Source organism: Pongo pygmaeus, chromosome 18, assembly GCF_028885625.2.
Source record: "Pongo pygmaeus isolate AG05252 chromosome 18, NHGRI_mPonPyg2-v2.0_pri, whole genome shotgun sequence".
NCBI lineage: Eukaryota > Metazoa > Chordata > Mammalia > Primates > Hominidae > Pongo > Pongo pygmaeus.
This window is the reverse complement of record NC_072391.2, coordinates 25912025-25927621: the sequence shown is the minus strand read 5'-3', so window position 1 is coordinate 25927621 and position 15597 is coordinate 25912025. Positions and strand designations below refer to the sequence as shown.

The 15597-nt window shown below is 40.8% G+C and overlaps 1 protein-coding gene across 10 annotated transcripts in view; it reads left to right on the top strand.

The window, feature by feature from the left end:
- The window catches only part of LOC129016313 (nuclear pore complex-interacting protein family member B13), a 39371-nt gene extending 27876 nt beyond the window's left edge, over positions 1–11495 (top strand). For 7 of the 10 annotated variants that reach the window (XM_063654067.1, XM_063654068.1, XM_063654069.1 and 4 more), the window contains 6 exons: positions 32–133; positions 1150–1210; positions 1320–1492; positions 1610–1704; positions 2859–2932; positions 4686–11495. In XM_063654067.1, coding sequence (XP_063510137.1) covers positions 32–133; positions 1150–1210; positions 1320–1492; positions 1610–1704; positions 2859–2932; positions 4686–7745 — 3565 coding nt within the window. In that variant the 3' untranslated portion in view covers positions 7746–11495. Of the gene's footprint in view, positions 1–31; positions 134–1149; positions 1211–1319; positions 1493–1609; positions 1705–2858; positions 2933–4685 lie in introns of those variants that run through there. The other 3 variants (XM_054455649.2, XM_054455651.2, XM_063654071.1) reach the window with 2 other exon arrangements.
- The last annotated feature ends 4102 nt before the right edge of the window (positions 11496–15597 follow it).

The window sequence follows — 15597 nt, the reverse complement described above, 5'->3', positions numbered from 1 at the left end:
GTGTGTGCATTTGCCTCCCTTCTAATCTCAGGAAACAAAACATGAAAGAATGTGAGCAAGCAGAAAACAAGAGGCAGCTATCAGAGGCAGAGGAGAATGGGAAATCGGATATGAAAGAAATACACACCCAACTGTGAGTTCAGAAACTGAACCCCACCCTCTTAGGAAACCCCCATTGGAATGTTGTTTTTAACCTTTGTACAATATTTAGACCCAGTAAATGCAGAAATAGAAACAAATGGTCAGAAGGCATATCCAGAGAGAGAGAGAGAGAGAGTTGACAAAACAGAAAACAAAGTACCTTAAGATTTACCAGTGACCAAAAGATGTGAAGTAGCAAAACGTCTCCTGACCCCATTGCCAGCTAGACTGTGTGGAAACTCAGTTACCAGTTATTCTAGGGGTGGAGTGAGTTGTTGTCATCCTTAGGAAAGTGTGTTGTTGTAGGATCAACCACATCCTTCAAAAGGACTATGCCTGTTTATAAGCCCAGCTGTTTCTGCCCTGTGAAACATGGCAAGGATATTAATACAAGGAGAATAGAGCTTTATGATAAAAGATGCTCAATGAAGGATGAATTAGGGATATACTGAGAATGGGGAAGGAAATTGTCAACTCAGAAGTCAACAGGCAATAAGCAAAAGAGGAGGAATCAATACAGCAACAGTTTTGATCAGACTGTACTGTTTTTGTTTTTGTTTTTGTTATTTTTTCTGAGGTGGAGTCTCGCTCTATCACCCAGCCTGGAGTGCAGTGACGTGATCTTGGCTCACTGTAACCTCCGCCTCCCAGGTTCAAGTGATTCCCCTGCCTCAGCCTCCCGAGTAGCTGGGATTACAGGTGCCTGCCACCACGCCCAGCTAATTTTTTGTATTTTTAGTAGAGATGGGGTTTCACCGTATTAGCCACGATGTTCTCAATCTCCTGACCTCGTGATCCACCCGCCTCAGCCTCCCAGAGTGCTGGGATTACAGGCGTCAGCCACCGCGACCAGCTCAGACTGTACTCTTACAGCCATCTGAAATACGTTTTCTAGGTATAGATAGATTGTGTAAGGGTACAGTTGTGAGGATAACAGAAACATGGCAGATTATTTAAAGTCATCCTGAAAGTGGTGCTTTATCTGATGAAAGTGATTGTAATCCATAGGCAACCGTTTCAACGCAGGCAAGAGTTGCAGCGGCAGGCAGAGGACTGCTACAGATGCAAAGTAAGGAGCTTCCTCCCCGCAGTTGCAGGATAGTTCAGTGCTGATGCAGATGATGCCACGGCCCTTAGACTCTCTCAACATTCAATTTCTCATGTGTTGGCTTTTTCAGATCGCCCCTTCTGCAAGAAAGCCTCTTGCCAACTCAGGAAGTTTGTTTGTTTTCCTTGCTTTTGGACATAGTCTGCCAGGTCAGGACATGGATGTATTTTTCTCCCCACACCTCTGTGCTCAAGCCTTGCAAAGGTGGATGGCAGAGAAGAAGGCTGCCTACAAGCGGCACAGGTAGGTCATTGTGATGGACATTTTAAAGGATGTTTTTGTTTTGAGATAAAGCTTTGAGCATCTAGTAAAGAACTTGGTGTTTTAATTCTTCAAGTCAATTCTTTCTATGTCTTCTAGGTGTGAAATGAGGCAAAAGCAGAGAGTGCCAGAGAGACGCATGAGTCAGCAGCCAGTCCAGGGACGACCGGGCCTAGAGAACCCTTTCTGGAGGGGTAGGAGCTTGCTGTGAAGGCAGCCGCTTAATTGGTGCTGTACAATCCACACACCTTGCTTCTCCTTTTGGGGATGAGGGCTCGGGTGGGGTGATTGTTATGTTTCCTGGAAACAATTCCAAGCACTTATAAAGAGAACAGTTGTCTCGCTGGGTGGCAGGACCCTATTTTTCTCAGGTGCCCGAGCTGAATGGCTCTTGGCTAGTCCCCTGTGAATGGTGGAGCTCAGGCCGCTCCACTGACTGTGGATGTTGCCCCACCCTGATGTCTTGGTTACTTTTAACTGAGGAGTTGAGCCTAGAAGGCAGGTGGGCCAGCTCCCCTTTCCACCTTCACTCAGTGTGAAGGATTTATTTTTCTTTCACTTGAGAAAACAACAATAGCACTTTAGAATGGGAGCCACATGTGCTGATGAGAGCAGAGATTTTCTGGCCGTGTCTTCATGGATCAGTATTGTAGCTTGAGGTCTGCTTTAAGAAAAGAAGCATTTATTTACACTTTTTGGAACTTCATTCTTTTTGTTTGTTTATTGTCAACTATATAACTCCATTAGTAAGTTAAATTTCTATGTAATCCTACTCCTCTAACATTTGAAGTGTAACCCTAAAACTTTCCAGTTAATTTCTGTAGCTCTTACCTTTTCTCCTGACTGTTCATGTCTTTATGTCCATTTCTGTTCATAAGTATTGATAATACCTGGCCAGGTATGAAAGTTAGATTAACTATGAATCCACAGCATTTTAAATGTCCCTATGGCTTGAAGAAGAGGAGCAGTGCTGTTCCTGTCCAGGGTTTATTGATATTCTTCCAACCATGGCTGTTCCTATTTTAATTTTGAGTCTGTGCGCACATGATGAGTGATTTCCTCTGATATATACTGATTTAGAGCTCATTTCCAGCTGGTTAGAGCCCGACCTGTTCACAGCCTGTTGAGAGTTAAGAATACCCCTGGACCAGGGCTCTGTGGTATCTTCCTCAAGGATGAGGGTCCAGAGGGCTCCAGAGTCCTCTGAGGCATATGGTCAATAAACCCTGTGCCTCTGGTAAGGGACCTGTGTGGCAGAGTGAGATGGCAGTGGAGGGTGCGGAGGGTTTCTTATTCTGCACAGAACATGCAAGCCAGATTTAGCCCCATTCCCTTCTCTGGCCCTTAGCAGATTCAGGACCTCATTGGGTTCCCATGAGGAACAGCAGCGGCGTCCCAGCTGAAAACACAGAGAAGACAAAGGTAAATGCTGGGGACGTTTTCACTCTTCCTATATCAGGACGCTTTGGTCTTTTCCGACAACACCCTCTCCTGGCCTGGCCTCTGCTCTGTGGGTTCTGTGGTGCCTTTTCTGTCTCGACTTCTTGAGAAGCAAAATCTTCTCCATGAGCTTTCAGCCTTCTCCATTCCCAGCTGATCATCGTTGGTGGCACCTCCAGAATCCATAAAAACTCAGGGACCGAGGGATGAAGGGCTTTTACTGTTCTGTTTCCAGAAATAACACGAGGAGGCACCACTGACCTCCAGTACTGTAGGTCTCATGGCGCGGTGAACTCTGACTGATCCACCTTACCCAAGATGTTGTGGGGTCTCATTTCCGAAATATGTGGGATTTTCTTTTGCTGTGATTTTGTTTGCATTCTGCTATAATGTAGGTGATTAACGTTTGAAATATCTGCTGTATTCCCAGAAGTGAAAATAGTGAAAACGCATTAATCTAACATTAATTTGTGCTTTGTGCAATTTTGATTGCTCTTTGACAAGGCCAATTCCATAGTTTATCACAGTCCCATCCCTGTTGGTAACCGTGTTGTGCAAAAACACCTTCATACCCACCCAGTGGGGCCCCTGATCTAATATTCTAAGTGTCAGAGGTTCCATATTTGTAATAGCAAATAGGCCCTGACTGTAAATTAGTGAAGAGTGAATGTAACTTATTACCTACAGGGACAATTCCAAATGAAGGCCTTAAATGATGCTCGGCTAAGCTGATTCTTGTGTGGCCTCTGTACCTTCAAAAGCTGCCGAGTCCTGTGATTACACATGATGGGACTTGTACACTTGAAGTGAAACACAGTTTTAAAACTTGCTTTCTTTAGAATTCCCACCTCATTTTTCCATGGGGTATTCTTTATGTCCTAGTGCACTTACAATTTGGTATTACCTGGGAGTGAAAAGAAATATTACAGCCATGTCTAACTGACTTCTTGAGATAAGATTGTTCTGTCAGAAATCCCTCTCCCAGTTCCCCTGAAGCTCTTCAGGAATCCACATCTCTCCAGAGCTCTTTGTTCTCATGGGTGGCACCTCCAGAGGGAAGAAGATCCTTTGTCCAGAAGGGAAACAGAGGGGAAATGAGAGGGTCCCGCAGGCATAGCTGGAATCAACTTCCACTCTGCCTCTTGCAAGCTGTGTGACCCTGGGCACAAATTCTCCTTCCTCTGGAAACCTCTGTTTTCTTCAATTTGGAGCAGGGTGGTCACACTGACCTTGCAGAGTTCTGAGAATCAGAGACAGAACATAAAAGTCCTGGAAAACATTCTCCAAAAAGAAGCTGCAACATGTGTGGACAATGGGCTTTTCATGCCTCTCTTACTCTCTGTTGACCTGGTGTAAGAAACATGCTCTGGTGATGGCTGTGAGGGAGGAAAGAGGATAGACATAGACACTCCTGTGTCTCAAACATGCTTCTTTATTACTCTGTTATGACTCTGTCTTCCCTGGGGCAGGACCCCAGCCTGCCTACATTTGCAAACAGACACAGTGGCATGTGGAGACAACAGTGTGTCCCAATGACTTTTCTTTACTCCCCAGCTGTGGGCAGTACTCAGTGGAAGGGTGATATTATGACACTGATACTGCTATTTTGAAACCTGGAGGATGGAAAGGTGCAAAAATCTATCACCAGCAACAGAAGGTGCAGCCTGTGTTGGTGGCGGTAATTTTGTCCATCAAATGAATATGTGTGAAAACATTTCCTCCTTCGGCCCTACAGGTCAGGATGGCGGCAGTGGAGCACCATCATTCCTCAGGGTTGCCCTACTGGCCCTACCTCACGGCTGAAACTTTAAGAAAAAGGATGGGCCACAAGCCACCTCCTCCAACTCAGTGTTATCTGAGAGGTCAACCACATCCATCAGTTAAAGGGTGTCTGAGACTGCTGACTCTTTCTCGACTACAGTGTCCACTAGGACCTCAACCACATTCTACAACTGATGATTTTCTGAGAAGAGAGACACTTCAAGACGAGTGTGCCCTGGGACCTGAACCACTTCCTCGAGCTGATGATTTTCCGAGACTCAAGACACCTCCCGAGGGTCTTTTCATACCAATTTCCCCTTCTCCAGTTGATTCTCTGAGCCTTAAGACACCTCCCGAGTGTCTTCTGGTACCCCGTCCACCTTCTCCAGTTGATGATTTTCTCACACCACAGGCACCTCCCATCGAGCGTCATCGCCTGGGACCTGTAGCATTTCCTCGAGCTGATGATTTTAGGAGACCCAAGGAACCTCCCGACTGTTTTTTCGTACCCCTTCCACCTTCTCCAGTTGATGATTCTCTGAGCCTGAAGACACCTCCCGAGTGTCTTCTGGTACCTGTTCCACCTTCTCCAGTTGATGATTTTCTGAGACCACAAACACCTCCCGTCCAGTGTCACCTGAGACCTGTACCATTTCATCGAGCTGATGATATCCGGAGACTCAAGAAACCTCCTGACTGTTTTTTCGCACCCCTTCCACCTTCTCCAGTTGATTCTCTGAGCCTGAAGCCACCTCCCAAGTGTCTTCTGGTACCCCTTCCACCTTCTCCAGTTGATGATTTTCTCACACCACAGGCACCTCCCGTCAAGCGTCGTCACCTGGGACCTGTGGCATTTCCTCAAGCTGATGATTTTAGGAGACCCAAGGAACCTCCCGACTGTTTTTTCTTACCACTTCCACCTTCTCCAGTTGATGATTCTCTGAGCCTGAAGACACCTCCTGAGTGTCTTCTGGTACCCCTTCCACCTTCTCCAGTTGATGATTTTCTCATACCAGAGGAACCTCCCATCAAGCGTTGTCGCCTGGGACCTGTAGCGTTTCCTCGAGCTGATGATATCAGGAGACTCAAGAAACCTCCTGACTGTTTTTTCGCAGCCCTTCCACCTTCTCCAGTTGATGATTCTCTGAGCCTGAAGCCACCTCCCGAGTGTCTTCTGGTACCCGTTCCACCTTCTCCAGTTGATGATTTTCTCACACCACAGGCACCTCCCATCGAGCGTCGTCGCCTGGGACCTGTAGCATTTCCTCGAGCTGATGATTTTAGGAGACCCAAGGAACCTCCCGACTGTTTTTTCTTACCACTTCCACCTTCTCCAGTTGATGATTCTCTGAGCCTGAAGACACCTCCTGAGTGTCTTCTGGTACCCCTTCCACCTTCTCCAGTTGATGATTTTCTCACACCAGAGGAACCTCCCATCAAGCGTTGTCGCCTGGGACCTGTAGCATTTCCTCGAGCTGATGATATCAGGAGACTCAAGAAACCTCCTGACTGTTTTTTCGCAGCCCTTCCACCTTCTCCAGTTGATGATTCTCTGAGCCTGAAGCCACCTCCCGAGTGTCTTCTGGTACCCGTTCCACCTTCTCCAGTTGATGATTTTCTCACACCACAGGCACCTCCCATCGAGCGTCGTCGCCTGGGACCTGTAGCATTTCCTCGAGCTGATGATTTTAGGAGACCCAAGGAACCTCCCGACTGTTTTTTCTTACCACTTCCACCTTCTCTAGTTGATGATTCTCTGAGCCTGAAGACACCTCCTGAGTGTCTTCTGGTACCCCTTCCACGTTCTCCAGTTGATGATTTTCTCACACCAGAGGAACCTCCCATCAAGCGTTGTCGCCTGGGACCTGTAGCATTTCCTCAAGCTGATGGTATCAGGAGACTCAAGAAACCTCCTGACTGTTTTTTCGCACCCCTTCCACCTTCTCCAGTTGATGATTCTCTGAGCCTGAAGCCACCTCCCGAGTGTCTTCTGGTACCCCTTCCACCTTCTCCAGTTGATGATTTTCTCACACCACCGGCACCTCCCATCAAACGTCATCACCTGGGACCTGTAGCATTTCCTCGAGCTGATGATGTTAGGAGACCCAAGGAACCTCCCGACTGTTTTTTCTTACCACTTCCACCTTCTCCAGTTGATGACTCTCTGAGCCTGAAGACACCTCCTGAGTGTCTTCTGGTACCCCTTCCACCTTCTCCAGTTGATGATTTTCTCACACCAGAGGAACCTCCCATCAAGCGTTGTCGCCTGGGACCTGTAGCATTTCCTCGAGCTGATGATATCAGGAGACTCAAGAAACCTCCTGACTGTTTTTTTGCACCCCTTCCACCTTCTCCAGTTGATGATTCTCTGAGCCTGAAGACACCTCCCAAGTGTCTTGTGGTACCTCTTCCACCTTCTGCAGTTGATGATTTTCTCACACCAAAAACACCTCAACTACAGTGTCACCTGAGACCTGTACCATTTCATCAAGCTGATGATATCAGGAGACTCAAGAAACCTCCTGACTGTTTTTTCGCAGCCCTTCCACCTTCTCCAGTTGATGATTCTCTGAGCCTGAAGACACCTCCCGAGTGTCTTCTGGTACCCCTTCCACCTTCTCCAGTTGATGATTTTCTCACACCACAGGCACCTCCCATCGAGCATCACCTGGGACCTGTAGCATTTCCTCAAGCTGATGATTTTAGGAGACCCAAGGAACCTCCTGAGTGTTTTTTCATACCCCTTCCACCTTCTCCAGTTGATGATTCTCTGAGCCTGAAGACACCTCCCGAGTGTCTTCTGGTACCTGTTCCACCTTCTCCAGTTGATGATTTTCTGAGACCACAAACACCTCCCGTCCAGTGTCACCTGAGACCTGTACCATTTCATCGAGCTGATGATATCAGGAGACTCAAGAAACCTCCTGACTGTTTTGACTGTTTTTTGTTTTGTTTTGTTTTGTGTTTGTTTGTTTTTTGTTTTTTTTTTATTGTGTTGGAGGAAGGGGTCTGGTATGTTGTTGATTCAATTTAGTCATCATTTTTACAACACATGAATTCATTTAAGTATTGATTGTGCACCTATCATATGATACGCATTTTTTCATCACTCCCCCACTCCCAGAACCCTAAGCTTTTCTCATTGTTAGAACTGCTAGTTTATTTGTATTTCAGTCACTTTGACTATAAACTCCTTGAGTGTAGGTGCTTAGATTTTTTTCACTGCTTAGCCCCCAATGCCTGTATAGAGTAAGCTCTTTTTTTTTTTTTTTTTTTGTACCAAATGCCCAATGGCCAATTTATTCTGTTTCAGTAACAACTAGGCATCATTTTCAAAGGGCCATATACTGACAACAGACTGCCCAGAAATTATCTCCCTATGTAGGAGAACTACAGAAGACAAGTTCTTAGACTATATCCAGGTAGTCCCAGTGTATATACATAAGTCATGGAAAATACTAATAAGCTCATTATTGCACCAATCTGATACCAAATCAGTAAGTCAATTTAGTGCTTATAATGTAGTGTTACATTGATTTAATGATGCTATTAGTGATATTTGCAGTGACTGGACTGGCATAAACAATTACTATTTAGGATACTCTTTCTCGGTAGAAAAAACACCTAATTCCACTAATTGCCTCTAGTTCTGCTTCTATTAACTGCACACTTTGTACATGCTATTAATCTTATCAGCTGCTGCTGAGTTAATTAAAATTCATGTCTACAAGCATAAACCAAAATGTATGTATTCTGATCACCTTTTATATGTTAAATAAAAATGTTGGAAGACCAAATTTAAACATTAATTTCCAGAAAGTAAAAATATATTTTAAAAATGCATATGGCAAATTAACTTATAATGAGCTCAAAAGAGGTTGCAAAAATAATTTCTCATTATGATGATATGATAACAGTTCAGAATCATTTAAGAATGATATGTTCTTAAAGCAAAAAACCACATGCCAGTCCATTATTTTGTATGGAAAATAAAATGTTTTCAGAAAAGCATTTTTCATTATTTGAGTAAAGAACTATATCTCATTATTAATTTGCCTTTTTTTTCTCTCTGAAAACACATAGGATATATTTTAATTTGTTTTGGTGGTCTCATAGTCAGTCTGAAATACATTTTCTTTTTTTGTTTATATTTTGCTATTTCAGCGTTTAGCAAATAATTTGTGAGTAAATTGTATAGGTTGAGTCCTGAATGAAGAGCTCTTATTTTTATTTGTTAGAGAAATGTTATATATAATATCCTGTTCATATCTAGAAAAAGTGATTTGAGTTTTAAAATTTTATTATTTATAACTCTAATCATTAGTGACAATGAACATATACTGGAGAGCATTTTACAATTAAGAATGTGACAATATATTTTAGCTACATTCACTTATTAATAATGAAATTAGGTAGTAATAAGATATGATTAATCTTAACTGGATTTTATTTAAGAAAAATCATTCTATTTGGGTCAAATATGAAATGAAAATAAGTGTCCCTGTGTCTTAGATGTATTCCTTAAATATTCAAGCTGCCTAGATTCTCTCAATTGGGAATTGACAAGTGTTATTATAACATCGTGTTCATTGGATGGTAACAGCTCTGTGTTGTCATGTGGTTTTTGCTTTAAGAACATATCATTCTTAAAATATATGAATACAGTGTCATATATATGTGTACACAAAATTTATATATATACTTCATATATGGATTAGTTGCTAGAAACTGAATTCCCTTCCAACAACAGAAAAAGGTGATAAGATGGATGATGGGTTATGATTTATTTTATCTCTAGTGGGGAAAAAAACCTCTTCAAAACTATAGTATTGTTGATTTCAAGTTTAACTCAGAAAAAAAAAATTGCATCAGGTAGAACTTTTTTTCACTCTTTCTTTTTCTATATTATTATTAAAACAAATATATCCCAATGTTGATGCCCTTTTTATTTTATTCATAGCTTTTGAGGCACGTTTCATAGCTCTAATACACCTGTGTATATTCCCAGACTCCTCACTGTTAAGTGAAAAATCAGTTTTCCTTTCTTGCCTTTTTTAACTTATATTTAAATAGGACACATTCATGCATGCCTTCCTTCTTGAAATTCTTTCCTGCCCTGGCTTTCTTGACAACATTTTATGCGGTTCTCCTCCTACCTACGTGATATTGCCTTCTCAGTGTCCATTATGGGCTCTTACTCTAAAATGAAGCCTTCTCCAAGTTTCCATTTTTGGCCCTAACCTCTTGCCTTGCTGTCATTCTGAAAAGGTAAATCTTATTTCTTCCTTATGTCAGCTACCAACTCCACCGAACTACTTTCAAAACAGCATCTCTGACCTTTAATTACAGGTACTCAATATTATATAGTACAGCTTCCGAAGTACTGCACAATTGAATCTATGTCACTATCTCCCAAACTGGACTCATTTTCTATCCTTTAAATACGTGTCTCCGTCTCAGCTAAACCCACTATGTTCGAGAAAGTGGAATTACCTTTTTGTTCCACTCAGCACAATGGACTGTGTTGGACATCTTATTTACTGGTCTACATAGACCAATGAAAGCTCAGCTCTGTGAGGTTACAGTCTGTTTCTTATCTATTTTATTCACCATGTTCATGTAGTTCTACTTTCTCAGAAGAAAAGATGTATTGCAGAGTGACCCTTCTTTGTCACCCTTCCCCACGATCAGTTAGTCCCCAAGTCCTTCTTATTCCTTATCCAAAAAGCCATCCCTTGCCCAGCCACATTTTTTTAGTTCATTCTTTTTATCATCCGTGACTTCAAATAGTATAATAGCTCCCAATCACTTTTTCTGCTTCAATTCTATTTTTATATTTACCTCCTCTTGATTAAACTTTGCAATGATTCCAATTATTTACGATGCCATAAAAATCCCTTTTTTATGCAGCTGCTACTTGTTCCAATGTCATCTCCCACTCTGTACTTTCCAGGAGCTACAGCATCTACCCACACTGACTAATTTTAAATTTACTAAACACATGAACCTGAGGTAACACGCTATGCTCCTATCATATGGGATGTATATAGATATTGACATTATGAGTTAGAGACATCAATATACGTATAGATACTGGCATAATCAAAAAGATGTAGATGTACAGATATAGATAGATGCAGATACACATATTTTTAATCACCTCCAGCCAATTCTTCTTCAAGTGTATGATCTCCATGAAGCTCTCCTCCCCTCTATGCATGTTGAGAAGCACAGTGTTCACCATGTGTTCCTATACTAGCCTGAGAGTATCTCTGTTAAACGATATTGAACATTGCATTTACATGTCTGGACTATAAACTCCTTGAAAGTAAAGATGGTGTATCTTCGTATGTGACACAGTTGTCATGGAATCAGTCATTTTAAAAGTTTGTTGAAAGAAGATGTGGAATTTAAAAATAACAATCTTTATTAATTACCAAATCAGTCTATCATGTAAAAAATTAAAATGTGCCTATCCAAGTAACAGTGGCATAGAGAACCTCGGGTTAGAATCTTGTCAATAAAAATTCATTTCAGAACTCTTCCTTAAAGTATATAGTTATTCAGTAATACTTATCGTGAGAAAAAAATCACAATATAGGAAATAGAAGGAATAAATATTTACTCATGTAAAGTATAATTTGAGCAACAGTTGGAACACCCTCCTCTTTTTGCTCTTTTTAAACTGTTAATAAGAAAATTTTATATTAAGAGGGCTTTTGGTTAAAATTCAAATCACTTTGAGAGACGTAACAATAAACTATTTTTTATTTTGTTTGCAAAATTTATATAACAGTGTAGATACTTATTTGGAAATTTTATTTTATAGGAAATAATCTTAACACTGATTTATAGTGAGAAATAGAGGACATAATGTTAACTAAAATAAGGCACACACAGAAAGAAAAATACTGCATAATCTTATATGTGGCATCTAAAAAATAGTCATTACTGGGGCAGGGCGGGCAGTGCTGGAAATGGGAAGAAGCAGGTCAGAAAGTACAAACTTGCAGTTATGTAGGATGAATGCCTAATAAATAATAATAAAAATAAATTGTACAGCATAATGATAGGCTAATTTGCTTAACTATAATAATTATACATACATACATATACACATATATACACATGTAAAAAATATGTATCTCTCAAAGCATCATGTTATACATCTTAAATATATACAATAAAATATCCTACCTCAAATTTAGGTACTTTGAGAAAGACAAGCTTAATGTTTGTGGCTATTTGTACTAGATTCAGTTTTGCTGTCAGTAAGCAAAGCCGTACCTCCACTAAGAACCTGGGTCCGACTAAGATGTCAGAGAGAATATCTCCTAATTCTTTCAGGCTGCCATATTAATATTTCTTTAATATTAATAATGGTTCCTGTGCTTTCATTTATTCAATACGTGTGTGCATTATCTGCAGTTAAGAGTTAGTGAGGTATGAAGCACAAACATGTTTTGCTCCATATCAGAATATGAAAGCCAACAATTTAGACTTTAAAAAGAAATGTATTTTCCATAGCTTCGTACAGAGAGTATTTTCATATTGTAGTAACTATTGCCATTGAGAACAAATCAGGATAAGCTTTGTGTTATTACCAACTACCATTGACCCTTAAATAATGCAAGAGTTAGAGGCACCAACCCTCACACAAAAATCTGCATATAGCGTTTGACTCCCCCACAACTTAACTATTAATAGCCTACTATTGACTTACCAAGAACATAAACAGTTGATTAACATATATTTTGTATGTCATATGTATTATATATGGCATTCTTACAATGAAATAAACTAGAGAAAAAATGTTAAGAAAACCAAAAGGAAAATAAAACATAGTTGTTATTTATTAAGTGGAAGAGGATCATCTCATAAAACTCATCCTCAGCCAGGCGCAGTGGCTCACGCCTGTAATCCCAGCACTTTGGGAGTCTGGAACGGACAGATCAGTTGAGGTCAGGAGTTCCAGACTAGCCTGGCCAATATGTTGAAACCCCTTCTCTACTAAAATACAAAAAGCCAGGCTTGGTTTGCAGGCGCCTGTAGTCCCAGTTACTAGGGATGCAGAGGCAGGAGAATCGCTTGAACCTGGGAGGTGGAGATTGCAGTGAGCTGAGATCCCGTCACTGCACTCCAGCCTGGGCAGCAACAAAGTGAGGCTCCCACTCAGAGAAAGAAAAAAAAAAAAGACTTTTTCTTCCTGTTGAGTAGGCTGAAGAGGAGGAAGGGAAGGAGGAAGGGGAGGAGGAGGGGTGTCTCGGGGTGGCAGAGGTGGAAGAAAACCTGTGTATAAATGGATCCATGCAGTTCAAACCCGTGTTGGTCAAGGATCAACTGTACTCTAGGAGAGTAGAAGTTGGAACTTTCATTCAGGCCATACTGAACTCGAAATACCATTTGACCCAGCAATCCCATTACTGGGTATATACCCAAAGGATTATAAATCATGCTGCTATAAATACACATGCACACATATGTTTATTGCAGCACTATTCACAATAGCAAAGACTTAGAACCAACCCAAATGTCCAACAATGATAGACTGGATTAAGAAAATGTGGCACATATACACTGTGGAATACTATGCAGCCATAAAAAAGGATGAGTTCATGTCCTTTGTAGGGACATGGATGAAGCCGGAAACCATCATTCTCAGCAAACTATCGCAAGGACAAAAAACGAAACACCGCATGTTCTCACTCATAGGTGGGAACTGAACAATGAGAACACTTGGACACGGGAAGGGGAACATCACACACCGGGGCCTGTTGTGGGGTGGGGGGAAGGGGGAGGGATAGCATTAGGAGATATACCTAATGTTAAATGACGAGTTAATGGATGCAGCACACCAACATGGCACATGTATACATATGTAAATAACCTGCACGTTGTGCACACGTACCCTAAAACTTAAAGTATAATAAAAAAAAAAAAAGGGAAAAGAAAAGGAAAAGGTTGGGGGAAAGGTCTGCAATTCTATTTTGGATGTTGAGGAGAAGATGAGTGGGACAGCTGCAGCTTGCTCACTTTAGAGGGTTGGCACAGTTGTGCACTGCTTTGCCAAGAAGAACATGCACAAGGGATAGCTAACAGGCAAAGTAGACCTGGAATAAGGGATGAGGGCTTGGAGTGGAAATGGCCTATAAAGTCACAGTCTTCCCAGGGACTGGTCCATGAGGCCAGAAGTCAGGTAGTTTTGCCCTTATTTTATTTTTTATTTTTTAAAAATTTATTTGTATAGACTTAGAAGGTGCAGTGCAGTTTTGTTACATGCATATATTGCCCTGTGCTGAAATCTGTGCTTTTAGTATAACTATCACTCAACTTAAAAAAAAATACTATCTGGGTAGAAAACTGATTTTTTCCATTATTCTTGTTATATCCAAAAGCTCTGGTTTTAGTGACTATTCTATTAGTGTTTTTAAATGTCTCTTGGTCAAACATACAGTTTTCCTTAATACAAATACTTTGTTACACATTAATTATGCAGATATCCACTGGAAAAATGACCATACTTTGTATCCTTCCGGCCTTGTCACTGTTGTTGGCATTATTCTAAGTCTTGCCATGAATACAGAACACCCACTGCTGTCATTTTTCAGTAAGCATTGCCATGTTTTTCTTGTCTCATATTGGCTTCCAGTGGGTTCTGATATGATTTCTTCTGCTCTGGATTCTTATCAGTATCTTGCTACCTCATTAGCAAGCATTGTTTAACAGAAACACCTGAGCCGACATGATGCTACCTTGCTCAGCCTTTTGCCTTTCTTTGGGACTGTCCAACTTAGCCTCCTTTCTCTTTGCTACAAGAAGACTGTCAGCCCTTTGTGAGCTGATAATTAATAATCAATTAAGGTTTGATAATAAAATTGCACTATATTGTACTTTGGCACCTGAAGAAATTTATTTTCATAACACCAGGAGAAGCTCGTCACCAATTATAATGACAGTAGGTTCACAGTCTATGATTTTTTTCTTTCATATAAAATGTGTGTACCAGGAAATAATAAGAGGTATATAAAAGAAGTGTCACGTAGCTATAATACATTGATTAATATTTGTTGCCACATTAAGTGGGCTTGGGATCCTTACAAGAAAGGTGCTATTTAAGCATAAAATATTGGTGGTGTGTCTGTACTCGCATAGCTTATAAATTATATCTTGAGAGTTCACAGACACAAAGCAAGTTTTTACCATTGTCAGCAAGCAAAGCCAATGTAGCTGTTGGAAAGGGAGCCTCCTGCATCATCAAAACAATTCCCAGCTGAGCCCTGATCACCTTATCACTACCATAAGTGATGGTCGATGGTAGTTCAGGTATAAAGAACACAGCTCATTTCCAGGTGCCAGGCTGAACCTGATATGGTAACAGGGAAAAGATCTTCTAACTCATAAACACAGGAAGCTAGATATAAATAAGTATTATGGCAAATAACTCTGATATAACAAAATGTAGTCTCTTCTGAAAAAAAAAAAACAAAAAAAAAAAACAGCATGTGTGGAAACAATGTATTTTCCTCCAAAACTGCAGGTTGTTATATGCCAGTTGGCAAGTTGAATAAGATATTCAGGTAAAACACTAGAATGTGAGATTATACATTTGTATACAAAAGTTTTTGCCAAAATCTTATATGTAAATTTATTCATCTCTGTGCAGTTCTTAAAGTAGTAGATTCCTAATAAATGTCAATTGAATGAACCATATATCCTGGTGAGTATATGCAAATGCCACAAACTGCCAATTAAATTTAATCTGGTATTTTACCTTGCATTGCATTTGTGCTAAAACTATTCCCCATTAATTGGATTCTTTATATGTGAGGTATGTTAATCTGACTGATACAAACAACTTGTTTTGTGGTGTTCTAATCATTTTATTC